At 43.2% G+C, this 27,369-nt stretch overlaps 2 protein-coding genes across 5 annotated transcripts in view; both read right to left on the bottom strand.

The window, feature by feature from the left end:
- Positions 1 to 12,694, bottom strand: part of sardh (sarcosine dehydrogenase) — a 31,171-nt gene extending 18,477 nt beyond the window's left edge. For 2 of the 4 annotated variants that reach the window (XR_013772784.1, XM_079288944.1), the window contains exons 1-10: positions 12,506 to 12,694; positions 10,995 to 11,184; positions 10,566 to 10,702; positions 10,155 to 10,333; positions 9,356 to 9,535; positions 7,824 to 7,947; positions 7,494 to 7,594; positions 5,740 to 5,844; positions 2,006 to 2,135; positions 491 to 577 (exon numbers count right to left, since the gene is read on the bottom strand). Coding sequence is in view for 3 of the 4 variants with exons in the window: in XM_079288944.1 (XP_079145070.1) it covers positions 491 to 577; positions 2,006 to 2,135; positions 5,740 to 5,844; positions 7,494 to 7,594; positions 7,824 to 7,947; positions 9,356 to 9,535; positions 10,155 to 10,333; positions 10,566 to 10,702; positions 10,995 to 11,179 (1,228 nt within the window). In the remaining variant the exon portion in view is untranslated. Of the gene's footprint in view, positions 1 to 490; positions 578 to 2,005; positions 2,136 to 5,739; positions 5,845 to 7,493; positions 7,595 to 7,823; positions 7,948 to 9,355; positions 9,536 to 10,154; positions 10,334 to 10,565; positions 10,703 to 10,994; positions 11,185 to 12,361; positions 12,411 to 12,505 lie in introns of those variants that run through there. The other 2 variants (XM_079288945.1, XM_079288946.1) reach the window with 2 other exon arrangements.
- A 2,191-nt stretch (positions 12,695 to 14,885) lies between these two features.
- cercam (cerebral endothelial cell adhesion molecule) lies at positions 14,886 to 24,862 on the bottom strand. The gene is made up of 12 exons (XM_079289184.1): positions 24,507 to 24,862; positions 23,347 to 23,457; positions 22,859 to 22,976; positions 22,534 to 22,668; positions 22,198 to 22,402; positions 21,914 to 22,033; positions 21,685 to 21,761; positions 21,327 to 21,433; positions 20,765 to 20,897; positions 20,116 to 20,243; positions 19,356 to 19,559; positions 14,886 to 16,852 (listed from the first exon to the last, which is right to left on the bottom strand). Exons 1-12 carry the CDS (start codon positions 24,707 to 24,709, stop codon positions 16,618 to 16,620), a joined length of 1,776 nt encoding a protein of 591 aa, XP_079145310.1. The 5' UTR covers positions 24,710 to 24,862; the 3' UTR covers positions 14,886 to 16,617.
- Between the last annotated feature and the right edge of the window lie 2,507 nt (positions 24,863 to 27,369).

Below are 27,369 nucleotides of genomic sequence, written 5' to 3'. Positions count from 1 at the left end.
CTGAGATGCTCACATTCCTGCCTGTCTAATGTCAAAGGTAAGCTCATCTATGAGTGAAGTAATGGAGTGACTTGGGTTGTTTGTGTGTGTGCTCTGTGGATAAAGTCCTCCATTATTCATTTGTTTGTGAGTGCGTCCACAGAGATTGGCAAAGGCTCGGTCAAAGTATGGGTAAAACACTCTTCGGCCATTTCTCCTGGCTTGTCTTCTTCCTGCTTACCGTATATTGCCATGCACTGAGGACCTTCCTAGCTCCATCATTTCATGGCTCCCTCAAGGGAAAGCTCGTCTACACCACAAAGTATTTGAACGCATAAAACTGTGAGTGATACGTAGCATTTGTTTAAGATGTTGAGGCTCTGACCGGAGACGTCTTTACACGCCGTCGTCCTTGTGCCTCCTCATTCATCTCCCTTCCCTTTTCTTTTCTTGCTGTAAACCCCCCCCCCCACTGTTCTTTCTTCAATCTTTACGTCTCTGCAGCACTTACCAGCACTGTTGAAGCCACAGCCCAGGAAGAAACCTCTGACCTCTGGGGCTTCCCCCATCAGCGGCTTGTGGTCAGCTGTGAACGATTCTGAAAACAGACAGTGAGAGAAACGTGGATAAAAGCGGCAACGAATTTAACAAACACAGACTTACCACAGAGGTGAGACGATTTTCCCATAGAATACTTTCACTTTGCGTAAAAGACCAGTGACACTGGAGCTGCTTGGGGGACACAGACGACTTTTTCATTTTGCACCATGTGATCATTCAGATAGTTATCAAATGAATCACATAACACCACATGTAACACCAATGAAATCCTGTGTAATGTGAAGATATAGTGCAGTAATGGTGTCCTGAGCAGAGAATAGAGTCACTCCCCCTCTGTGTGTTGTAACCAGAGCTTCTCGGTGCGTTGTTCGAGCCGGACCAGCCGCTTAATGCATGCGAGCGTCCTCCACTATAGCTGACCACCGCTCTGTCTTGTTAGCGCCGTTACATGTGAGCCGCCGGCTCAGCCGTCGCCATGTTGAGAGCCATTGAGAGTCAATAGATAAGCTCTACATTTTGCATTTAACGCCTTTAATGTGTGTACCTTCAACTTACCAAGTGTTAAAACCAGGACAAAGTAATAGAGAAACTTAACTAACTCCAACCACCTTAATCCTAAAGCAACCTTTTACGTGGTATAAGGACATCGGTCCTCATGGTCCTCGTGGTCCTCGGCTCACGGTTGAGATTTCTGCTCTCTCACCAAACACATGGTTGAGGGCTCAGTGAGCTCAATGCTCAGCGTGGTCTACGTATCATACGAACACTTGAAATTAAACAGAAGACAGCCATAATGTGAGAGTCACAGCCGAGAAAATGAAATCCTCATTTTTCATCTGCATTTCATCTGAGCCTCCTCTCCCTCTGCAGTCTTTCTTCTCTACATCTCTACTTATGTAGTTTCTTTCACTCTGTGAATCGCCATCTCAAATTCTAATAGTCTCTGTTCATGCGTTGCAGATATATTCCGTCTTTCCCTTCTCTCCATTTCTCTGTGTTCCATCTTCCTCTGGTCATTCATGCGTGTGTATATTTGTGTAAATGTATGTTTCAGTTATCACTCGTTTCCCTTCTTTTTCTGCAAACAGCTGCATCACACTATGATGATGAAAAATCCAATTCAACGCTGCAACTCTTTCGGCTGCACAGCTACAGACCGGCTCACTCAACCACTGCGGCAACGTGATATTGCCTGGACGGGAAGTGAGGCTTGAGCTAATCAAACCATCTCTACAAACATGACGCATGGTCTGCTAGGTTCAGTATTCACGAGCTAATGTAATAGCGGAGCATTAGAAACGGATCCATTTCAGTTTTAGATTAGAACGTGTCCAATTTAAGAAGTGTCATGAAGGTTGCTTGTTCCCTGCTGTACTGCATAATGTTCTAAGCAATTTTGCAAGAAGAGCTTGCAGGATTTTCAGAAAAATGGACGCCTCTGTGGAACTGGGGTGTGTGAGAGTACCTGGTCCACAGACAGTGGACTTGATGCCAGTCTGCTCCAGATTAGGAACTCTGTTGATGGCACCCTCAATGTGTTGCGTGAATACATCCCAGTCCAGGTCGAACAGGCTGAAGGCGAAATCATCAGACACCTGGGAAATAAAACACAGCAAAAGAGTTTGCCAGGACTTTTTTTTAATGTTGGCAAAATACAAGAGTGTAATTCTTCAAAAGCAGCTGCTCATGTTTGGATGTTTTTAAGGATCATTCATTTCAGATTTTACAGATTTTTACACAAAAACATCCAGATTTTTTAACTGGTTTCACATGGATGTTATGTCCCAAGTAAATAATGCATCTTGCTGCAAAAACACTTCGCAAAAGGGTGTTCTTACAGGGAGCACATCTTCCATCGTGACAAAGTGAAGAACAGTTGTGAGGAAATGCAACTTAGAAACGATAAGTACAAATAAATAAAAGGTTAGATGACAGAGTGTTTGTGTAGAAAATGTGTTTTCTACACAATTGAATCATTAAAAACCTCTAATAACTTAACAGTTATGATTCATTTGGTCACCTAATGAATGTTATTATTCACCATCTTCAGATCCTTTTTTCAAGTCTCTGACAACTCCTGAGGGAAAATTCTCTGTCGACTCACTACAAGCGGCAGCTTTCACATGTTATTTGATACATTTCTAACATAAAAATATTCATCATGGCCACTTTAAAAAACCAAAAGTACTCCACTCTGTTGTTTTCTTTCCCACACAGTGAATCCACACTGCTTCAGTGGACTGTTGGATGTTCAACACTGTTGCACCACCTCAAAGTCAACATCGTCGAGACCGATGTGCTCCTTTCCCTTGTTCTTCCTCAACACTGTCCAAGTCACCACATGTGACTGTAGACCGCCAACTGTGGGAGTAAGTCGCACTCACTGGAGCCACAGCACAATCCTGTAACACTTGTTGAATCGACTCTTTCTCACCAGGGAATCAACATGTGTCAAATCCCTCTCGGTTCCCTGTCAAAGCTTTAATTTGCTCCCATCTGGACCTCCGCAACGCCCTCCTTGTCGGCCAAAAATGGAGCCTTTAGCTCAGACAACTCATGCCGTTCAGTGCCGAACGCCCTCGCCTTAAAATGTTCCCCTCCTACACTAATCAGACTGACTAAGGGCGCTCAAATTGAAAAGTCCAGCACAACAGCCTGTGCTCTCTGAGATTATATCAGTCTGGCATTTCTCCCTATATCCTGGTATTGATCTGGTCACCCCTCCACTTGAACTTCTCCATCTTGGTTCGTCAATGGTGGAATTCAGTCTCTTACTTTCAGAGCGTGACTGTGTTTCTGAGTCAGTGCCGACATATCACGCTGGTTAACAGCATCAACAGTCTAAAATCTTTCAGTTAGAAGTCTGTAGTTAGACAGACTTGCCGAGGGAGAAAAGAGTTCCTATGGCTTACAATTAGTTTGGATTACGACTTGAATGTCACAGAGATGTGCACGCTGACAGCAGCTCCTTTCATCTGAACACAGACTTTCTGCATTATTACCGAGCACTGACACTCAACCGGAGTATCTGAGGAGCAGTGCTCTTTGTCCTAGACGCCACACTTCTCTCAATCCCTCCCAAGCCATCGATCCCGCTCGTCTTCGCTCAGCAGGCATCCTCTATTCTCTCCGTCTCCCTGCTAATTCGCCTTTCTGTATCTCCTCAAGACATCAAAGCAACGCTCAGCTGCAGAACGAGAACAAAAGGAGCTGCTTCTGCACAAAGCAATCCTCGAAAATGTAAAGACCACTGAGGAGTCTGTAGACAGGCAGGCAGCCAGACGGAAAGTCGTGAAGTTAATATTATCAGCAAAAACCCTGCTAGATAACTTCTATTAAAAACCGAGATATCTTTTGTAAATGTATTTCATTGCGAGGCTCATTCTTAAACACAAACAGGTTGAAGAGAGCAATCTTTACCTGTTAATGGTACAAATCCAGGATTGCATTGTAAGAGCACAGATTTAAAGAATGAATAAATGAATAAACCACATGAACAGTGAAATGTTTTAGGTGTGGAACACCAGCACAGGAGAAAGAGCGAAGACGCCTGCCACCAAACCGGCCAGCCGAGTTAACACGCTGCTCTAAAAACCTGTCCTTGAGAGACAGTACACATCCATTAAGACCAAGACCACCTGTCGATTTAAAAGCTGATATAAAGATCATTCTCTGAAGTCAGCCGCCCCTTTACAGAGTCCGTCTGTGCCTGAGAGAACAGCCTGTGCAATCACTTATTATACTCGTTTCAGTTTTTATATTCCACTAAAAGCAATTTCAGCTGGATTGAATCCGTTTGTCTCTAAAATCAGTACAGAGAAGATGATATGAACCCTCGATTTACCTTCTGTACTGTTCTAAAGACTCCGTTGCGCTGATGATATGGAATCCCATGCAGCACACGTCACATCCTGTGTATTTTTTTTTTCTTTTCATTTAGACAACCACAGACAATTCATGAGAAGAATGTGCTATGCACAGTGCCTATGTGCTCATCAATATGTTTGTTATGCTTCAATGGATATGGATCTTAAGTTGGTTGAGAGGATTGATGATACAAGAAAGCATATTTTCCCAATATATAAAATTACACTGCTCAAAAAAATGAAGGAAACACTTAAAATCACACATCGTATCTTGATGAACAAAATATTAAAGTTGAAAATCTTTATTGACATCTTCATTGTGTAACTCGTCAAGAACAAAATTATGCAAGAACGGTCAATGGAAACCAAAATCATGAACCTATAAAGCTGATAACGTCCCAGAGGTTCTCTATTGGATTGAAGTCTGAGGCATGTGAAGGCTAGTCAATGGCATCAATGCCTTACTGATCCAGGAACTGCCTACGCACTCTGGCCACATGAGGCCGGGCATTGTCCTGCACCAGGAGGAACCCTGGGCCCATTGCACCATCGTAAGGTCTGACAATGGGTCTGAGGAGTTCATTGCATGCACACGAGTAGCCCACTGGAGGTCATTTTGTAGAGCAGTGCTCCTCCTGTTGGAGCAGATACCGGTCCTGCTGCTGGGCAAAACAGCAAACCTTCTTGCAACGGCTTGTATGGATGCGCCATTGTGGAGCAGCAGCACTACTCATGCAACCTAAATGGACTGCAGGTATCGCCCTCATGCTACCAGTAGTGACAAGGGCACAAGCAAATTGCAAAACTAAGGGGAAAAAAATATTTTTCTGCGCCGTCTTGCTGTTGATTCCACCTGTTGCTGCTTTCATTTGCACCAAAGCAGGTGAAATCGATTCACAATCGTTTTCGCCTTCGAACTGGACAGATCAATATCCTAGAAGTTGAATTGACTTGGTGTTATACTGTGATGATTAAGTGTTCCCTGAATTTATTTGAGCAGTGTATATTATGATATTGCCACTTTTGCTTGCTGAATAGCTCCTTCCACCACTGGGAGATTAGTGAACACACACACACACACACAGTTGTACTAGTCCTGCTGTGAATACAGCTTGACCTCCATGCTAATACAGCAGCAACAACTAAAGAGAAGAAAATCTGACTAAATAAGAGACTGGGTCAAACTGACAGAAACTATGGAAACAGGATTAAACTTTACATCGTTCTCAATTGAAGTATTTGATTTTATGCCAAACAAACGTAGACAGTCGCTTTCAGGGTCTGTAAGCGATCAACAGGGAATAACTGTTACTCAGATAATATTCAAGCTTACCTCATCCCAGAAGATGGGGTTCTGTTCATAACCCCCCACAGACAGGGCGTCACCTTGGAGGCGCAGGTACACCGATGCATCATGGTCCCTGACGTTTGGCATGTTCTGCAGCGAGTGAAGATTAAAGTGGAAACATTCAAGACATGAAGTACTCCAAACTAATTGTGTTTCACTGACAAAATGATGGGCAGATTCACATTCGTGAACGAGAGAAGGATGAATTATAAGAGCCTCAATCTAAGAGATCACTTTGTTTGATTGGCAGTTCGAACTGTAACATTAACATTCATAAAGACAAGACAAAGACAAGCAAGGTGACGGTGGTGCATAACTGAAGCTGCACCAGAAAATGATTGCCATTCAAACCAGATAATGAACTAAACTTGTGATGAATTAGAATAATTGTGCCATTTTTCTTTTAGGTTTTATAATGAGATCATAGACCCAGATTCTTCCATAGTATTTAGTGCTTTTTGTTATTGTAACCAGAGGCATACATATAGAAAAGGGTATATAATACAGGACATAACAACCATAAGAGTCTTTATCTACAGCGCCAGTGGCATACCATGGCGTGCCTTAACAAACCATAGAGCTTCTTTACGTATGGTAAGGCAGCTACTGACACACCATGACATCTTCTTTCCAAAACACAGCAGAGAGAAGCATTCATCCCCTCGAGTCTGAGTAAATATTCTGGGAGAAGTGTCTGCCGAACAGTTACACTTTACGTGCGTCGTGTCATTTGTATTCATTCCGTCGGGAGTGCTTTTCATTCCAAAGTCAATTGGCTCCGTGGGTACAAAACCAAAATACCAGTGAACAAGCTGACATTTGGAAACAGCAGGCTACATATAATAACAGCCAAAACTGTGCCTTACTCTCTCCTGTGCAGAGTACAGTCAAGCTGCTCGCTCCATGTGATCAACGCTGGACTTCGATGCACTCCGTCCTTCGTGAACTCACAGATATAAAGCCGCACAGCAGTCATCACCAGCGAGCGTTTTCAATTCAAACCCACCGCAGCATCACAATGTATTCACACACACACACACACACACACACACACACAGACATGTGGTCAGCGTGAGATGTTTGACCTGACGAGTCGCTCACCCTGGTGGGAACAGATTTCCCGGTGGCCCGGTGTCATTTTGTGCGTGTGGGCTGACGTCTGTGTACACGATGCAGCAGTCATGCTGGTTAAGCTGCTCTTAAACTACATAACACAGAGAAGCTCCGACAGCACCCCCGAAAAACCACCGGCCTCTAGAGGACGAGCACGGTTACGCACGTGTACACTGACTCAAGCTAACGCACAAGATTCACAAGCAAAGGGAAGTTTACACAAGCCATGTCAGACATGTGTTCGATCTGCAAACAGAGCCCCCCCCCCCCAAACACACATATGATCAGCATTAAAAAGGATACAAACAAATCAATCCCCCTTTCTCTCTTACACAAATAAGCACACACATGTCACTAACGGCATTCTGGACCCTTACAGGTGGAACTCTGTAATGTCACAGTGCCCCCTGCAGGTCAGAAAGAGTTAATACAGACAGCTGACGGGATTTACACACACAAGTAGCACAAATACTGTGTTTGGCCCAACATGATTAAAAAGACATCTTAGATACAGAATAGAGCCGTTATAATCAGGAGCCACCTCTGTGATTGATTGATTATATTTTTCATGCAACAGATCATGAACCACGGTGAGGCTGTTCAGGTACGACACATGGAGGTCCTACCTGTATGCCTTCAATTCTCTCTGTCACCACATAGGCGTGATGCATTGCAACAAGAGGCACCTTGACTCCAGCCATTGCCCCCAGCTTGGTGGCCCACACACCTGCATGTAACACACAGACACAAAAATGTCAGAAGAACGCCACCTTTAAATGTAGATAAATGCAATTTAGGAAAAGAAACACCTGTAAAATTGCACCAAATTGTTCAAATATCAACTTAAGTTACATCCAAAAAGCCTCGCAAATGTTTATTATGTATGTCAAATAAGACCAAAATGCATTTCATCTGTGGTTTTGTATGTTAGTCAGCTGATCTTGTCTGAATCTCACCTGCACAGTTCACCACACAAGGCGTCTCAATGGTCCCATGAGCGGTCTCCACTGCCTTCACCCTCTTCACACCGAAGTCATCCGCCCGCACTTGGATGCCGGTCACAGGGCAGTTCTCGATCACCTGATTAAAAGACACGCATTAAAGATGATGTACATGCTCTGCTCCACCCTGACGAGTGGCACAGTTATTCAATCGAACATCATTCGAGCCCTTTTATCTGCTCGCTGAGGTTGTGAAGAAGATGGGCGGCCGAATGTTCTCCAACGCCGCTGTGACGGCAGTGGAGGTTCAGGCTACTGACTCAATCGCTCTCCTTTGACACAATTTTGCCAGACTTCATAATCCTCTTCATACTCAATTCCTCAAAGACTACTACTACAGCATAAGACAAAGGTAAAATTGTTCATCGCACTACGTCTCTATGAGGCCAAAAAGTCAGACTCAAGCCTGAAGTTCAAAAAAGGCTCATCTCTAAATTTGTATTTACTGTATGTATAACAATTCCAGTCTACTTTTGTTTGAAATGCACCATGAAAGCACTGACCATCAAAAAAAAAAAAAAAAAAGCTGGTCTCAGATAGGCTGTCGATCAGTTTAGGTATAGTGTTGTGTGTTACATGAATTCACTGCCATTCAAGATGTCATTTAGTTAGAAACAGCAAGTAATGTTTCGCTGTACACAAGGCTATCTACACTGTGTTACCTTGTTCAGATATGGGTGCTATTGTTACACAGTACTGGCAGCTCACTAAACTGACTTGGCAGAAAGAAAAGCAGGTTAAAATGTCGGTCAAAAACACTACCAAGATTATCAGAAGACGGCTTTATGCTGCTATATATATATACTGGTGTATATATATATACACCTCAGTTTTTTCAGAATGACACGGCCAATGACTGAGAGGACTTCTTTCAAAAGAAAAAAGTTGGAATCATACCAGCAGGGCAGGACGATGGACGTCTATGAGAAACTATATCTCAGAGAGCTTGAATGGAAACAGAGTTGAACTCAGACAGCAGAACAGGGCAACTAACTCGATCGGAGTGATAAGCTCCAAGGTTGGCATTTGATTTGAGACCATTGATCTTGTCCACAAAGAAATTCAGAAAAGACGAGGTAGGCAGGAACTCAAGAACAAGCTGGATTCATCATTTTGTCAATATTATCAATCAAAAATTATACTTGTTATTGTTGATCGGGCCAGGGAAATATGCCACTCTCGCACCCCTGATGAGTTGATTGAGTATGATTAATAGCGCTTTCATGTGGAGGTTTGAGTTTATCTCAAAGTATCGGCCAAACTTCATCCTTTAAAGATAAGAGGCCGGCCAAAGGAATTGGCTTGCATTCTGGAAACTGGGGTGGATCGACACCATTGTTGCCGCAGTGAGAGGAGCCCAAGGCCAAGACATGCTTGGCCCGGGCAGTGGCAACACTTGAAAACCCCAGGATGAACTAATTCTAAAACATTTTGTATACTGCTGGTCCAGTAGGAGAACCACGAGTCAGCAGACAAGCGCTCGTTACCGTGGCTCCCCTGGCGGTGGCAGCTCTGGTCAGGGTGGTGCAGGTGCCTGCCGGGTCCATGGTGCCGTCTTTTGGTACATACAGGGTTCCGTACAGATCATCGACGTTCATCAGCGGATACAGGTCCTTGGTCTCCGCCGGTGACAGGACATGGGACTCGATACCATAAACTTTACCCAGCTAGAAATGAGGGGAGATGGCATTTTTTTATTAGTTACGTTCTTCAGTAACAGGGATTCATTTTCCCATTTAAAGATGATCAATTGTTTCACCTTTATTCTACGTCGAATGAGCAAACTTTGCTTCCTGAAGCACACTGTATGAAGGAGGAGTTGAGCAACAGCCACTAGTAGCATATCATTAACTGGGTTTTAACTGAGGATAGTTATAATATTTTGGCTTCTTTTTCCTGGCCGGATCAGTTTCACGCCATGCGTTGGGTAGGTGAAGTCTCATGTGAACTTTGAACTTCAAACACACGTAATCAAGGTAAACAAAGCCTTTTCCCTGATCATGCGTGTATGTTGAGCAATTAAAATATGAACTCTGCTTTTAAAACCCCCAGAGGAGTAGCTGAGTAGTTTATTGTTAAACTTTTGTTTACATGCTGTTGGCCAGTGATCATATGCATCTCCGACCTAAAAAACGATTTTGGAACCGTGGATTTCTTTTGTGGAGCATTACTGAGATTTACAGCTTTTTGCTTGGAGCATACTTTGTTTTTTTTGTTCCCAATGTGCCACTTCATGGAGGGAAAGTTCAATGGTATTTTATCACACGAAACAACCGTGATTCTTACCGACATGAGGCGCTTGTACTCGTCCAGCCTCTGCTTGTTGGAGGCAATGAAGAGTCCTCCGTTCTCGATCCAGCCTGTGTGGAGACCCGTCTCCTCCTCCAGGTCTTTGCTGATCACATTCCTGGTGTGGGCCAAGAGCTCGACCTCAACATCACTGGGACGGAGCTGCCACAGCAGGCCTAGTGAACACACACACACAGGCAGATTAACAAAAATGCATGTTCAGTGTGCAGGTCAAAATACAACTGTGAGCACTTTATCTGCAGAGACCTGATCAAGCCTTGAAGTACAGGAGACATGGAAAAAAGATACAGTAGGTAGTGCAGAGAAAACGAGTAAGGGGTGGCTGGTTTCAACAGAAACTGCACATAGAAGTCCTCCTTATTCTCCACATTCTATACGGTTCGTTACCTGCGGTGTGCCAGGTGGTGCCAGCAGTCAGTCGGTCTCTCTCCAGCAGAACTACGTTGGTCATCCCCATTTTAGCCAGGTGGTAGATGGTCTGACAGCCCAGACTGCCTCCTCCGATCACCACCACATCCGCTGATCTGAGGCAGGTGGCAGATAACTACAGGTGAGCTGAGAACACGGCTTTCAAAGTGGGATATGGGGCGATGCCGCTTAAAAACTCAAACCAGCGACACTCATTTAAACCAAGTCAAAAACAAAAGGTCACTTTAGTTACATAGAGGGAAAGTTATACACTCGTCTTGTTGACAGTTAGATGAGAAGACTGGCACCAAACAGAAGCTGGTCTTAAAATGCAAAAAACGACTGGAAGTCAACGGTCACTTGTAGTGCACACAATACAGTTAACACACATCCACCCACTACGCCAACCTGGGTAAAGGTTTAGTGGGTCCAGAGGAGGCTCCATCCTCTTTCTTGAGCGTCTTCTCGTAGGGAACACTTTTTTCCTTGGTGGGCTCCGAGCTGTAGGACCGAGCGGTCGTCCGGCACAAGGGAGAGAGAGGAGGCCGCACTGTCAACACCACACGCCGAGCTGCGCGCCCAAGGAAGGCCATGGCCTCTGTGATCAGTCAGAGGACACAGAGAGGCAGAGTGATGCTGCAGAAACATCTGGATTGTATTTATGCAGAATATTTAAGGTCATAGTACAGTTATGTACAACACAATACAAGTTATTTACTAAAAAACACATGACTGAACTTCAAGGCGACGTAACAGTATATTCTGTATGAGTAAGACATGTCACACTATTTATAGTCAATAAATATGCAAAAAGACAGTTTGTGTACCGTTTCATCAAATTGAATTTTGCGTCGTTTCATATACAATATGGTGGAAAGGTTCAAGCAAACTGGTGCTTTCAGATAGATAAACTCCAGTTCCAGTCACCAAACGCTGAAACTAATTTTTTTCCACAGAGATCAAGGTTCACTGTGTCATATTATTACTATAATAAGATGAAGCTGCCACTTGAACAAGGTCAATGAATGACGGTCTTGGTAAATAAATCTGTGTGCAATGTCTTCCGCCATCGCATTACAGATCCGCTACCTTGAAGACTGGACTTGGAGCATAACATTTTTATTACATATTTATTATTCTTTATTTAAGCGCTGTGAACTGCCTTTTTTGCCGTGCTATGAACTAAATTGCCTTGACTTGTCTTTGTAGCTGCTGACTAAACCAGTCTACCCATTCCCGGATAAAAAACGTGAGAAATCGGTTTCGGGTGATATTTACATGTTGGCTGAATAGAGTGGTCTCGTGTGACGTCACAGTTTTAGCTGTCGGCCATGTTGGAGTACACACAAAGCCACTGGCATGCACGGCACGGCTGAGTCGCACTGGATCGGCACTGAAACGATCTGCACTCATCGTATAGGGATCCAAATTACCAATAACCTTCAATTTGGCCAGGTAGCGAACCTTTGATGCACTATCCAGTGACTCAAAGTATGGTATTATCGCCGCACTTCCTTGTTTACTCGCCGCAATGTAGGATCTGTATGTACTCCAACATGGCGGACAGACCTCGTATCTAAGGAGATCGTGACGTCGGCGAGACCACTCTATAGTTACTGTGGACGATCAGCGTACACGTTGAAAAAAAGTTTGTTGTTGGTGTTGCCTTGATCCTCCGTTCTTTAGTTGTGCACTCTACATTTCTACCCGCTGTCGCTTGATTTTAGAAACGGTAACACATTAGCACATAAACGTAACATGCCCATTGAACATACAGCCTGCGAGGACGCGAGCTGTAACGTGGCATAAACTCTGCAGCATTAAGCCTGGATCACAGAATAACGGTACCAAACCTGCAGCTTCCACCGTGCGGAAACTTTGTTGCACAACAGCAGTTCGGTCTCCGCATGCACACTTACACTCGGTTCCGCCTGCACACTTACACTCGGTTCCGCCTTTTACCAGAAAAATACGCTGAAAAGGTGAAAAAAAAAAACCCTAAAACAAACAGTTTGCATAAAGACGGGATTGGAGTGATTACAAAATGCGTGTTAACGCGTGGTAGTGGGGTCTGCGGTATGGCAGCTGTCAAAACCAGGCTTGCTCGAGGTGAACTGCACCTCGCCTCGCGCATGTGGACGAGATCAGGGGGCAGTGTTTCCAGCCCAATCACAACTTCAAGCCCGCCCAATTAAAAAAAAACCAGCCCAAAGCAGAACATTGCCAGAAACCCGTGGACAACTTTAAAACCACGCGCAATAGAAAACACATCCTAAGCATACAAAGCTTCATATTTGCATCACATATACATATCCAACCCACGAAGAGCGCAGTCAGACAACCAAATACACAAATGCACATGTCAATAATGATGACGTCATGGTACTGTAAGTAGATTTGGATTAATCTATATTTGCATGAAAATGCACACACACATGTTGTCTAGCATGTAGGGCAGCCTCTATGGTGATGCCTCAAATACTCTTCATTTAAGGGCACTCATTAGTGCACTCACTGAATCTTCTTTCTTCCACTGGAAGGGTACCGTAGAGCGCACTTCATCATGTTTTCTCCAGTGGAAGGGTGTGTTGCAGGTGCCCAGGTTGTGGAGCACACACACTTGTGCTAATATGCAGAGTGTTGCTCAGCCTCATAACTAATTTGGTGCAACGTCTGCGGGGGAACCATCCAGTTCAGATTCATACCAGCGGGTTACAATAGGTGTACGGTTAGTCTTTGGGACTCCCAGGTGAACAGAGCAGTTCAGAGTGGCCTGGCCACTTAACTTCTTTTCGACCAGTCAGCAGTTGGGTCTGAGCTGCTGTATGCACGGATTGGGCCCAGCTGGGAGCACATCACATCCTTAACAGCCTTCTCCTCACGTTTACTGATAGAAAAGCCCATTAGAAGACAAAGTACGAACAAAATAGTGACAGTATAGTTATCTGGATGTAACTCTGCCAGCACATGCTCAGCTCGCATGCCCAGAGGGCTATGCACTACTCATATATCTGGTTTTACGTCCAAGTAACATGAGATGAGAATGTAAATTCTTTATGGGAGTGTCGAGCACAAAAACAACGCCATAGGAGAACGACAAGAAGTTGATTAGCAGCTGTTGTTGAGAAGCCTCACAGTCCAGAGACCAAACCAAGCAGAAGTGGAACATAAGACATCATGTATGAAGAGTGTGTATGTGTGAGACATTGAATAGATGGTTGTAGTAATCTTGCAGCAGGGGAATAAAGGGTGAGATGAGATTTAAAAAAAAAAAGAAAAACGACCCTCCGTGCCTCAGCAGCACAACGTTATGAAACCTTATGCCCTGTATCACTGAGCCATATGCAATGCTCTGCCTGCCAAGTTGACCTCGTGATTGCCCAACTCCAAGCCAGCAGCCAATAAGGCGCTGAGTTTAGGTTCCCTCCCGTGAGAGGAGGTTCTGTCCTGTTCATACAGCCTGGAGCAGGAGAGCTAAAACTAAGAGCTGCAGCCAATCCTTCCGTTTTATCTCTGTGTGTGTGTGTGTGTGTGTGTGTGTGTGCGTGTGTGTGTGTGTTCTGGCTGTCTACAGTACACCAACCTTTGACCTTTGTTGTCTTCTTTAATACCCTTTCATGTCGTTGAATAACCAAGTTGCCCAACTAGTAATTAAGTGCAGCATGGGATGCACATGTACATGTACACACACACACACACCTTTACATGTGCAAGTGTGTGTGCTATGCTTATGCAAACAGCAAGCCTATCTCATGTATGTTGTGGCCTTTCTTTAGCTACATGTCATTCATTCTGACATATATCCATAATATACAAATATATATCCATAATATACCTCGGGGTAATATACATAAATACACAAACTCCTCAAATTACTTCTATCAAGTTTTCCTAGTTCCTAAGAAGATAGGTCATATATTCTTGCCAATGCATTTGACTGTTGAACACCAGTGACTTCACGTAACAATACAACTGAATACAGTATGTGGTTTGACTTGTTACACTTTAATTGTAACAGAACAGACAGCACTGCTCCTGGACTACTAAGATATTTTGAAAATAATTGTCAGAAATTGAGAGTTCTGTTAGATATATGTGAAATAAGAGTTATAAAGATTGTCACTGTTATGAAAGTGTATGAACAAAGCAATAACTATGTAGGTGGTCACCCCTTTTTTTTGGGTACATTTTTTGAGTGAACAAAATGAAAAACTGAACCATCTGGTGGTGGATTTCTGTCAATGCAACATCTGGAGGTACTTTTCTTTTCAAATGACAATATACTTAAATACGTCTCTGTCCACAGAAAGTTTGGTTTATCAACTAATACAAAACAACCACAATGACAATGAGAAATACAATTTATGTCAGAAAAGTCCTAACATCCTGTTTTATAACACCTGAATACAAATGTGTTGCTCAAAGACACAAACACACAGAGGCGTTTGTCATAAAAGCGATTGCAATTTGCTTGCTTTGCATCATGTCTTGCGACTCATCCATCATCAAGAAACACCCGACAAATAAATTAAGAAATATAAAGGAAAAGATACACTAATAACAGCAAATAGATACCTAAAAACCTTTTCGTCATAAATGATTTTCACGGCTAACGAATATAACACATGTCTCGTATAACTGATCATCATTTAAGTCCAATACAACAAATAAACTGGGACACTTTTGGATTGTTTACCTTGTGAAATGGTCTCTATGCCGTTTTCGACTTTTTAATTTTTTAACATAATATTTAGCACAGCAAAGCAGCTGATTTCCCCCAAAAAAATAGTCGCAGCATTCTGCAAAAGCTGACACCAGGAGTTCACATCTCAACATTCATGATTGGTTTTATGCAACTATATCCCAAAATGACTGGTTTATTTCAAAAGATGTGGTCTAAAGTAATCACAATACATGTTGACTTAAGAGTAATAAGCGTTCGTTGGGGTGTGAATATGTTGTGGTTTTAGCTCAAGAATATCGATTATATTATATCATTTTTAAGTCTATATAAATACAGTTTAATACTTCCAAAAACATACAATTAAAAAGCCAGAGTAGAATGACCTGGTGGTTGTAGAATTGGGAGTGCTAAGTAAATATTATACAAACTCTGACCTTGAAATCCAATTTCTGTGGCTAAAAGTGAAAAATATTAAAACACAGCCACATAGGAGATGGTAGTCTATGTCAGTTCATCTATGAATGACTTAATATTTATCAAAACACGTTGTAGAGGCTGAAATTGTTCAAACGCAAACATTCAATTAGTTTGTTCCACTAACAAAAGACTCCCTTAATATAATCTGGTACCACTGAAACAGTCTTATACAGTCCTCTAGAAACCATGAGCTACATCAGCTTTAAAACGGTTATAGAAGCCAATGGAAATATCAATTAGGGTCAGTATAGCTTTGGGTTAAATACAAGTGTTTCTCTTGATGGACAAAATGGAGAAATGGATAAGCAGACAGATATACCAACAAAGGGAAAAAAAGAAATCATATCAATAACAATAGCAGACTTTTGTCCAAACTTGCCAGGAGTTGTGAACAGTGCAGCTACTGGAGCCTCAGTCAGCGCCTGGAAAGTCACCTCTTCCCTGTCCAATTAAATGCTGTCCAATTAACATTATTAACATGCAATCATCACAAGCACACAAACCAACACAAGCATACATAAAAAAAGCTGTTATCAGCCATACAAACTGTATAAACTCATATTAAAATGTCTGAATTAAAGATAAAAAAAGAGTCTGAGGGTGCACTGACATCTGTAGAAGTATTAAAAGACATTTCTTTACAAACATCCTCAATTAAACATTGTCCCTTATGTTGTTTTCCACCAAAAAGATCCTCTTACGAGATTCTCTTGCTGACATGCTTTGAAATGTCCAGTTTAAATGACACCGGGCATGTCGGTGGCGCGGCCGAAAACAAAAGTCTGGGAACACTTTCTCTCCTCAGCATCTGTCCCTCTGACCTCGTGGCCTTTTGACCTGCAGGTTCTCCACGGCTACGTCTGCTCCGCACTAAAGTTCATCCCTGTAGGTCGCTGACAGCACGCCGGCTGGCGGCGCAGCCCCTTTCAGGGTCTTGTGGGAACCCCTCCAATCGGTGCGCACAGCGTCGTCGTCCCACAGAGTCGACGTCTCCGTGTCGCTCACCCACTGGGGATCGCCGGCGTAGTGACACGGCTGGACCACAAGGGGGCGTGTACTGAAGGCGTGTACATTTCTGTTGGTGAAATGGGACTTGTAGTCCTTACTGCAAAGAGAGAACAGTGAAAAGAGATTATATAGATTTCATGTGGTTCATTCTTCAACATATATCTAGTACGTCACAAAAACGAAATATACGTCCTGCATCAGAGATATAATATTAATTATATATCAATATCACTGATATTTTGTGATGGATTTGGAATTCACTGATTTGACAAGAGATGGAGACAGAGACAGATTCTCAAAGACAGTTCAGTTGCTCTTAGCGTGAACGGGCGACAGCAGGACCGATGTGTGGTGTGCGGTCGTTGTGCATTCTTTGCCGACTAGTCAAGCATATCGAATTAGAATCACAGAGGTGAGAGAGAGAATAGAGAGAGTGGGTTGGCTGTAAGCCAGTTTTGCACACATGATGGAGCACACAGACACTGCCAAGCCTTCTGGTTTGCAGGCCCTTCAGCCCAAGATGCATTTCATCTCTTGCAGGGTTCATACACATTTGGACCAATGGATTTCCATGACTTTTCCATGACTTTAAACCAAATTTCCATGACCAAACATTTTGTGAAATCTCGGTGTATACATGAAAAAGTGAATGAGAGACAGTAGTTTGATTAAAAGAATAAACATTTATAAATATACTCTGGTTGACAGGCATTCATAACACTGACACATCAATAAGAGCTTCAGTCGGTAGCATCCAGCTCGTGCACATATTGCTTTCCCTTTTGTAGTGCAAAGTTTTCATTGAACCCTGTTACTGTACGGCTTCATATTAACTTCCACTGTTACTGCAAAGCTGTTGGAATTGTGGCCCATCTTCTATTTGCAATTAATATGCATTCAATCCAGTTAAATTATTTAAATGAAAATGATAATCTACTCTGGCTAAGGTAGTTTATCAAGAGTAAAATAATAGCTGTGATCTATACACACCTCTGCATGAGCAACCGTTAGCAGCAGAAAGTTATTCTGACCACGAAATCATCCTCATTCTACTTTGCAAATGAACGACATGAAAATATGAATATAACAAATTTCCATGACTTTTACAAAACTTTTGGGATTTTATTTTTTTCCATGACTTTTCCAGGCCTGGAAATAACCATTTTAAAATTCCATGACTTTTCAAGGTTTTCCATGACCGTACGAACCCTGCTCTTGCAGTCGGTGCCCATATGTGGCTCAGTTAGTCTGCTAGTTCATGTGGGATGATGAGAAAAGTCATTTGACGGAGAGATTAGGGTTAGAAATTGGGTCGGGGCTGCAAAGAGATGCAGACAATGAACAATGGAAAAAAAGAGATTCTGAGGTGAAGTGTATATTTTATAAAACTGAAGTGTTCTGAAGATGACGCAATGAATGCACATGACAATGTCTTTATCTTAAACAACAAACAAAAACCACAAATTCAATCCATCTTGCGTGAGTTAAGTGGGGGAAGAGGAGGAGTTAGTGTGGGCTCAGAAAAAAAAAAAGCGTATTGAACATTTCTTTAAGTGGTGGGAGGACTTAAATGTTGTTGCTGTTTTAAGACAACCTTGGCTGGGCCACATGTGACGGCAACATGAATAAAAGAACGTAAACTAGAGTCTACAGCCACGCTAGCAGCTCAGTGAGGCTGCAGTTGGGCACAGTGGTGCTTTAAGCACAGTGCTAATGTTGGCATGCTAACGTGTCATGATGACAGTACTCTAATGTTCAGCAGGTATAATGTTTACCACGCTAGCGGTCTTAGTTTAGGGTGTTAGCATGCAAACACTTGCTAATTGGCACTAAACACAAAGTACAGCTGAGGCTGATGATATGTCTTTAGTTTTGCAAATGTTGGATTTTGATGGCAAGTGTTGAACAAACTAACATTTTGATGGCACTCATTGAAAAGTTAAGGGGTCATCAAAGTTATTTCCGCATGAATGTCGGTACCATTTCCATGACCTCATCTGAGAATTGTCAGTCTGGACCACAGTCGTGGACTGACTGTCAGACCTGCCGACAAGCCATACCAATAGCGTGGCTAAAAAAAAACAGCTGCCACAGACACATCTGTATCCCCTCTGGCTGTTGTATCTGGCAACCACACTGTGTCTAAAAGTGGCAATCCACAATTCAGACAATCATTCTCAGAAAGACATGCTGCCATGAAACCTTCACATCATAAGGAGAACAAGAAAAAAAAACGTTGAAATTTGGTGTTCTAATTCAGCACAAGCGCTGCATTACACTGACAAGAATAGAGAGTATGGCCAAAACTGACTTTTTCCAAAGAAACCAGACTTCACGATACTTCTTTAATCGATAACGTATGCAAGTTTAGGCAACTATGGGAAGAATGTTTGTGGCAGTTATGAAGTTACTTTCAGATTTATAGGTCTGGCGGGGAGGTTGAAATGTGCTGAAAAACAAGTTTTATCATAAAATTCGCTGAATGTGAAAAAGACTGATACAAAACAATCATTTCACCAACATGTTCATCAAGATTTAAACAAGAGAAAAGTATGAGGTGTGGATTAATAAGGTGTATTCAGTGCTGTCGGCATACATACTTGGGATGTTTGTCATACATGATGGGGAGGAATTCATCAACAGGAAGCATCTTGGACAGCGGCTCAGCGTTGAGCAGTTTTTGGGCTCCCTGCAGGGAGATGGCGTAGGACAGAGTCCAATACGAGTAGTCGGCCATTACCAAGTTGTGAACGTTCTCCACCGCCTCCTCCTTTGTGGGATTCACCTGCTTCCTGCCAAAGTATCTGCAGCGCCGTTAAGCCACAATGAGAAAGAAAGAGGAAGAAGGATGAAGAACAACGGTGGAGAAGAAATGAGGCAATGTCGAAAACATCGGAGTCCAGAAATCTGCTGCAATGCTGATGTTATTTGTTGCCTCGTGTTGGAAATCATTTTGGAAGTACTGTCTTTTTTTTTTTTCAGCATTTGCTCTGCATGTGTGTCTAACCATTTCCAGAAAGTCACGCAAACACAATACACACATAAAAAGACGCGAGTACACATCCCATCTTCCTGCTGATAGATAGTTTCAAAATGCCTTCGTTGTGTGTCGCAGGTTTTGTCTAATCCGTTCAGTATGATTTAGATTAAAAACATTTGTTTCAATGTCCTTAATCACAGAAACACACACCCACACAAATGAGTGATGTGCAATGTATTCCCGGATGTGAATTTTTCCTTCTTCTGATCCCATTCCTCCACACACGCACCATACTTTTGAGCATACTGTATCGACTCATCCTAAACCTCACCCATCCCTGCCTGAACAAGGACTGTGCGAATGAAACGTGTCCGTCTTACATGATGTCCCAGTCCAGCTCCGCCTGCTCCACCTCCTCCATCAGTCTGACGACTCGTCGTTTGAAGTTGGCCTGGAAACGAATGTCGTCTTCAAGGACCAGCGCCTTCTTCATCTGCAAGTCCACCATCTGAGGAGAAAAGGGAGGAAAACATCGGTTTCAGAAAGACCAAGAGATGGTTAAGGAATACAGAGAAAACTGAACTTTAGAGAAACAACAGATGGGACAGAGGCAAAGAGGGATGAGACTCAATAGGGGTCTCTCAGTCAAAATATGAACTTAGCATGTCTGGAATACATGGTATACTTAGTACGCTTGTGTTGGCGTAGTTGGAAAAACCCAAGTTGAAACAATAAAAAACATTTTATCTCTTTATTTGTAATAACAAGTCTTCAAATTATGTCATTTATTTAGAATTTATCTACACTTGAAAATGTTATAAATTTTAGTGAATACCATTAAAAAAGATTTGCAAGTCTTTGAATTTGATAAACAGATTTGATTGGAGTTCCAGAGAAAAATCCTTCTATCCAATCCCACCTCTCGATCAGAATGCCATCCTTCATCCTCATGATTATAATCAGCTGTCTTGCTCTCACTTTCAGTCATACCAATAAAGACTTCCATGCATCATGTGCGTGTCTTCTCACCTCCTTCCAGATGAAGTAGTGGCTGAGGAAGCAGCCCACCTCTCCTTTGGTTAGGGTGCGTCCAGAGAACGGGTCATAGTAGCCTGGCAGCAGGTCAACGCCCAGGATCTTAATGTCACTGCTGTTCAGTGCACTGTACACACAGACACACACACACAGGTGTTATAGTAATTATATTCCCATGAAGGGAAGGGGGAAAGAGTAAGGGGAAAAGAGGGCGGTTGGAAATGAGGCCATGTCAATGAAACCTCAGATTCTGGAGCAACACATTTAAAACGTTGAACCTTTTCACAGATAACTGAATGACCTTAATAAAGAGGACATTCACTATTTGCATCGAATACCAGAATATTATCTGGGAACCCAATGCCAAGAATTTAACAAAACCATGAGTTGATGTAACAGCACATTTCTGTAAGGAAATGTCTTTCCTTTTCACCAACCACTCTCCAATCGTCACTTCATGTCAGCGTCTCCTCATGTCGATATTGATCCGTCTCTTTCTATGTAAGCCAGTCGAGTGGTCTCGCTGTATTCATTCTTTCCCTGAGAGTGTACTCACTTCCCATCCACGGCGTCGACCACCTTGACGTCAATCTCGAGCTCATTCAGAGAGAACAGCATCCGGTCTCTCCGGTCAAGACGCCGCCGCAGGTTAATCAGATATATCTGAGGAGAGGACAATCAGCTGTTAACTGCATATCATTACTGACATGCATATCATCAACTCCCTGACTTCTTTAGACAAGTCTGTACTTTCTTCAACTAAATTTCTTCAGATTTTGATTCAGAGTATGCTTCATGCTTACTCTGAATGATGAACACAGCCTAAAAAGACTAAAAAAACAGATGCTGCGACGACATTGTTGGTTGAAAACAAATGTCTGCCTCTACCAGAAAAACAAGGCGGTGTCTCTGACCTCATTAAAGCCCATGAGGTCTCTCTGTTTGGGGAACATATGGACGTATCGTGAGGGGCGCATTGGAGGGCCATCAACTGTTTGACGAAGAGGGAACACACGTTACAAGAGAATAATCCGTTATAACAAAGCTGAACCAACATAAAACGCCGTGTCAGTTTGTTTGCGTTTTATTCCCCGTCAGTATCTGTCTTTATTAATATTAATAGTAAATACAAACTGCTCTTACTCATGGACTCAAGTTGGACATGGACAAAGTTGAGGCGATCATCTTCCAAGGTTTGGTGAGGTTTGGCCGGGACGTTCAGGTAGCCGTAGCGCTCCTTGTTACACAGATACATCTGTACCTCTGAGTGGCATCAAAGAGCAATCAATCAATAAATGAATTCATAAACGAGACATTCATTGTGTACCATCTTAGGTTTCCCTTCTAAAACACATTATTCTACAGTAAAGAAACTACATTTGTGGATTTGATTGCAAACACATAACCACAAACAAGCGCCGACCGACCTGCAGCCCGGCAGGAGAAGGCGAACACGATGATGTCGTCGTAGGGCCACGAGTAGTCCTCGTGAGGGGGGAAGAAGGCCAGTTTCTTCATGCCTGCCTTCCTTAAATCCAGCAGCATGGTGGAGTGGATCATTGGCACCGGGAAGCAGCCCAGTCTGTGACGCTGGCGGGTTGGGAAATACTCTGCTGTTCGACGGTAATATCCCTTCAAAGACAGAGACGGTGTCAGACACGCATGTGTTGGAGGGATCTTGATATAAAGAGGTCATTTTTATGTGCTGACTATGGAGACATGACTTTTCCCTTCCAGTAGATCACTATCAAGTCCACACTCACCTGTGGCGTGATACCGCACCAGTAGTTGGAGTACGCTCCCTGAGAGTCTAGCATGGGAGCAATGGCTGACATGTTCTCTGCCATCATCAGGTTGAGGGTTTCGGGGTTGGTGAGGATATTGTCTGAGTCAACGTACTGAAACAGAGACACGGAGGAGACCGAGGAAAGAGAGGACAAATAGGAGAGTGATTGTGGAGTCATGTCTCTGGAACAAGAGAATCTTTTTCCCGGATGAAATAGCAGCAGCAAAGAGGGGAACAAATGGAATCAGATAAATCAAGGGACGGCGCTGACTTGGATCAAGACGATTTATCTTATTATGTACCAGGATGTAATCGGCCCAGCGTTTCCTGGCAAAGTTGATCGCCGCCTGCTTCAGCTTCATCACATACTCGTATCTGCTGTTGGGCCAATGCTTAGGACCCGACTCTCCTGCGTAGGACCTAAAACAGAGAGTTATAATAAGGACATTATAGTATATTGATTAGCAGCCAGACTGTATGATTGGCATGCACACATCATTTCCAGTAATGGCCTCTTCAGCTCAGACGGATGTCCACACAGTCAAGGCGTACGGACAAGCAGAGGCATGCTGCATCATTCCTTATTATGCAAAGTGAAAAGGTGTGTTATCTTTAGGCAACCGAGTGGCTCCACTGTGGTTAATAGTTGCACTACGGAGGTTATAAAAGCTGACTTCATGCTGCTTCGGACAGCAAGATCGGCTTAGATCTACACAGGACCAACAGGATGTTCGCTTGCCCAGATCCCTGCTGTGAATATAGAACAATACATTCATGTAGTTGGACTTACGTGGGCTGGTCCATCGGTCTCCACTCAACGTAATGGTAGAATTTCTGCATGACGGTTAGCCACTCTTTCAGTATGGCTGTGGTGTTGTCTGCGTTGTGATCCGTGGCTGCCCTGAAGAGCACAGAGAGAGCAGGTGGTGAGACTGAGGCGCTGAAGCGTTTCAAATGCCGGTTTAATTCCAACACATCTTTAAGACGCATTAATAATTACACATGCTTGATCCGGTGGAGCAGCCTACAGTTACGATCTTATTGCATTATGATATTATGCTTTGGATTTCTTTTTCCTTATACAATTCCAACTATTTTTTAAGGGACCTTCTTGATGGTATGAAAGTATTATGATTGGTCAGGTATGTCATTTGCTGGATAAGCTGAAAACAGACACACTCTTGTTGTTAACAACTTCTCAATTGATTTTTAGAAAATGTTCTTTATTATGACATTGTGATATAAAACGACCCATACTGTGACAGGTTTTTCTTTATGTGGAAAGTATACTTCAACACACACACACACACACACACACACACACACACACACACACACACACACACACACACACACACACACACACACACACAATGTGAACACAACTATACAAAGTACATATATCACACATTTACTGTTAATCCATCGCCATAGATCGTGTCATATAATTATCGCTATCTATTTTATACTGCTATGCAACCCAGCAACAGATGATCTGTCTTATTAGATCCAGTTGTATCAAATCAAACGATAAATGTACAAGCAGAATGGGTTTTAAATGAGATAAGGGGTCACTTTACGACACATAAAACTAGGTTACACTGAAGTACTCCACAGAGGAGTTTACTGCTAAAACCCTTCGAGAACAGTTCAGTTTATGGGTTTTAATCACTAATGTTGGTCCTATTTTCATTAAAACGAGTGCTAAGAAAGGGTATCAGTTGCAACACGCTCTACAGGGAATTAAAAAAAAACTAAAGCAGTCCACAGTAGGACGCGCGTGCGGCGGAGTGAAAGGCTCAGAGGGAACAGGGGAGGAGGGGGTAGGACGCTGCTGCTTTCTCAAACTAATTGAAATGCCATTGACCTTTTGAACGGCTGCTACGGTGGGTTTAAACCAGAGGAAAGCCCTCTACGAACAGCCTCGGCGGTGCATGCAGGAGAACCCACCACACAGTGATGCGAGCTTTGGGGTAGTTGAGTCTCTCCAGAGCTCCGAGGTAGTACGGCAGGGAGTGAGCAGTGTTTCTGGCTAGAATGGCGATAACCACCGTCGGAGGCTGCATCTTCGACTCCTCCGGATACATTTCCTCCGAGAAGTAGCCGTCAGCGAGGAAGACGAAGGCCCCTAAAAGTAGAAAGTGCAGTAACATGGTAGAAGCTGCTTTCTGTGCTCCAGCACAAGCACGTCGCCGGGTGGACGCGTCAGCAGTCCAAGAAAAAGAAGGAAAAAAAAGAAAAGGGTTTTCTCAAACGTTTCAAGCCTCCACCCCCCTCCCGGCTTCTCGTACAAGCTTGCCCGCTTTTTCCAAGATCATATCCAAACGGAGCCAGAGAGAGACGACGTTACAACTTCCGCTTTGGCTCTGCGGCACGAGGAAAAGTCTGACACCGTTATCCAATAGATGGAGGCGTGATTTGGCAACATTGTGTTTCTCTGTAAATCTCTCTAGACACTTATGAGATATAAACTGTGACGTATGACAGTTAACAGCCAGTCAGACAAACCTCTACAAACTAATAAATCAGCTTTGCTTCGTAAGTCCTTCATGAGTCAAATAACAAAGAAAAATCTGTTATAATAACAATTTTAAGAGATGATACATCGTTACTTGTTTTTAATCAACTGCAGCTCTTTTTGTCCGTGTGACATTGTGTTTGCATAACATGTGAATCAACAGATACATTGTGGCAGAGTTGGTCTTCACATGTATATAGCCTACACATTAGGCGTGACCATTTACTGTCATGTGATGTAGTTGGTGAGGGAGATATCAGATAAAGTTGGTGAACATCATCAGGCAGATGGTTGTTTCTGGTGTTCATCTTGGCTGTAGTTTCAGGGATTCACCAGCAGAGGGAGGATTTGATCCAATAGAAGGCCCATCACTCAGGCTGTCTGTCTGAGGTCAGATCTTATGGGTTTCTTTGGGTAATGGTGGAATGTAACTAATTACATTTTCTCAAATACTGCACATACGTATTTCTGGAGTTACAAGTATTTTACGGGAGTATTTATTTTAATACTGCCTTGCATTTATTAGGCAACACTAATTACTAGTATGTATGATCAAATAACAAAATATGATGCATCGTTGCAAGTTAAAGTACACGCAGTATAAAGCGGTTCAAATGTCAATGTCAAATGTCAACGTCTGAATTTGACCAAACTGCTGAAACTCTGAGAGCCGGTCGAAATAACACTGCTAGAAATGAACTGGCAAAAACGAGAAAAGCAACTAAGAGTTTTGTTTCGTCCTTCACGACACCAGGCGACTACTTCTCCCGGAGGAGAGCGAGCTGCAGCTCCGGCAGATGGACCTTCAGTTAGCAGAGCTGCAGCAACACAAATTCAGCCAACGCAAACCCCGGCGCTGGGGATCTCTGCAACACACTACAACACACTGTAATCTATTCACGTTCTGTTGATAATCTTTTAAACTCAAATTCTGTCCAGATCTTACACATTGCATCTTTAAGCATTTCCTCCATCACTGCGTTCATCACAATTACTGTTTAAGGCCTGCTGTGTGTCAAAGGCCACTCTGAGATCTCAAAGAAACAACACAGAGGTTGTTGTTGTTGTTTTTTTGCATTTGCTGCTAAAAGAGGAGCTCATAGATTACCTCACACTCTCTGTGGGGAACACACACTTGTGACGCAATTTGAAATTTCACAAAGATGACATGATAATTAGGAGAGGTACTTTAGAGATGCTGGGATCTCTAAAACTGTGTTTGTGAAGGTGTTGGGTGTCGGCATGTCTGGAGGGATGCATGCCGCAGGTGCAGGAGGGCTTCATGACTGAAATGGAGGCTTGATCAGTGAAACAAAGACAATCAATGGGATCGGTGTTCAACCTAATATTCAATGGAATTCTTCAAATTTAAATAAGGAAGACTCCAAACAGAGCTTCATGTGTTCCTGTGTGTTGGGTCACTCAGTGATGGAACAAGGCCAACAGTAAAGGAACATGCCAGCCAGAGATGAACAGGATCGGTATCATGGCTATAGCTTCCATTACTCACTTAAATGAATAGTCACTGGTATTTGTCAGTCCACAGGTCAACAGATTCTCTCATTTAATATTCAATAGTCTCCTCTACGAGGATGTGGTACCTGGTATGTGCTTGCATCTCCTGCACACAAGGCCACAGGTTTTGCTGCAGTGGACCACCTTGAACCTCCTCAATGACCCCTGGAGACCCCCTGCGGCCCATTTTGAGAAACTCCTTTGACAGTTGTGGTTGAGACTGATTTTCAAAAGAAATGCGTGAAGTCTATCCCCGGTGACATCCAGCAAGTTTGAATGATCTTAGTTTGTAGAGCACATTGTCACAAATGATTTTACAACGTGCCACATCCCTCTTTCCACTAGCAAGGACCACGGCAACAACAATATGAGTTTCGAGAGGTTTAATGCGTGATGGACCGATTGTTAGATTTAGGAAGCGAAAGGGGTCGAGGGAGAGGGATGTAGGGGGTAAAGGGATGAAGGGATGTAAGGGTGTAGGGAAGAAGAAACGAGGAGGGTAGAGAAGGTCGTAGAACGAAGGTTGGGCGAGCGATGGGGGACCGTTGGTGTCCGATGGCTGGCGGGAACTGGGGGAATGGAGACTGTAGAGTGGGGGCCGTCTCTTTGGAAGCTCTGGTGGTGCAGAGTCCCCTGTTGTTCCTGTAGACCTGCACGAAAGAGAGAGAGAGAGAGCGAGAGAGCAAGAGAGAGAGAGAGAGAGAGAGAGAGAGAGAGAGAGAGAGAGAGAGAGAGAGAGAGAGAGGCAGAATACAAAAACTCTTTTAAGTGAAAAATATT

The sequence above is a fragment of the Melanostigma gelatinosum genome (assembly GCF_949748355.1).
Source record: "Melanostigma gelatinosum genome assembly, chromosome: 18".
NCBI lineage: Eukaryota > Metazoa > Chordata > Actinopteri > Perciformes > Zoarcidae > Melanostigma > Melanostigma gelatinosum.
This window is presented reverse-complemented; position numbering and strand designations above follow the sequence as displayed.

Excerpts from the sequence above, each read along its gene's own strand:
- cercam (XM_079289184.1), bottom strand. The coding sequence starts at position 24,709 with ATGTTACTGCACTTTCTACTTTTAGGGGCCTTCGTCTTCCTCGCTGAC. Across the intron at positions 22,034-22,197 it reads CTTCTCCTGCCGGGCTGCAG|AGGTACAGATGTATCTGTGT; the intron begins GTCGGTCGGCGC and ends GATGCCACTCAG. Across the intron at positions 19,560-20,115 it reads GAGCTGGACTGGGACATCAT|ATACTTTGGCAGGAAGCAGG; the intron begins GTAAGACGGACA and ends ACGGCGCTGCAG.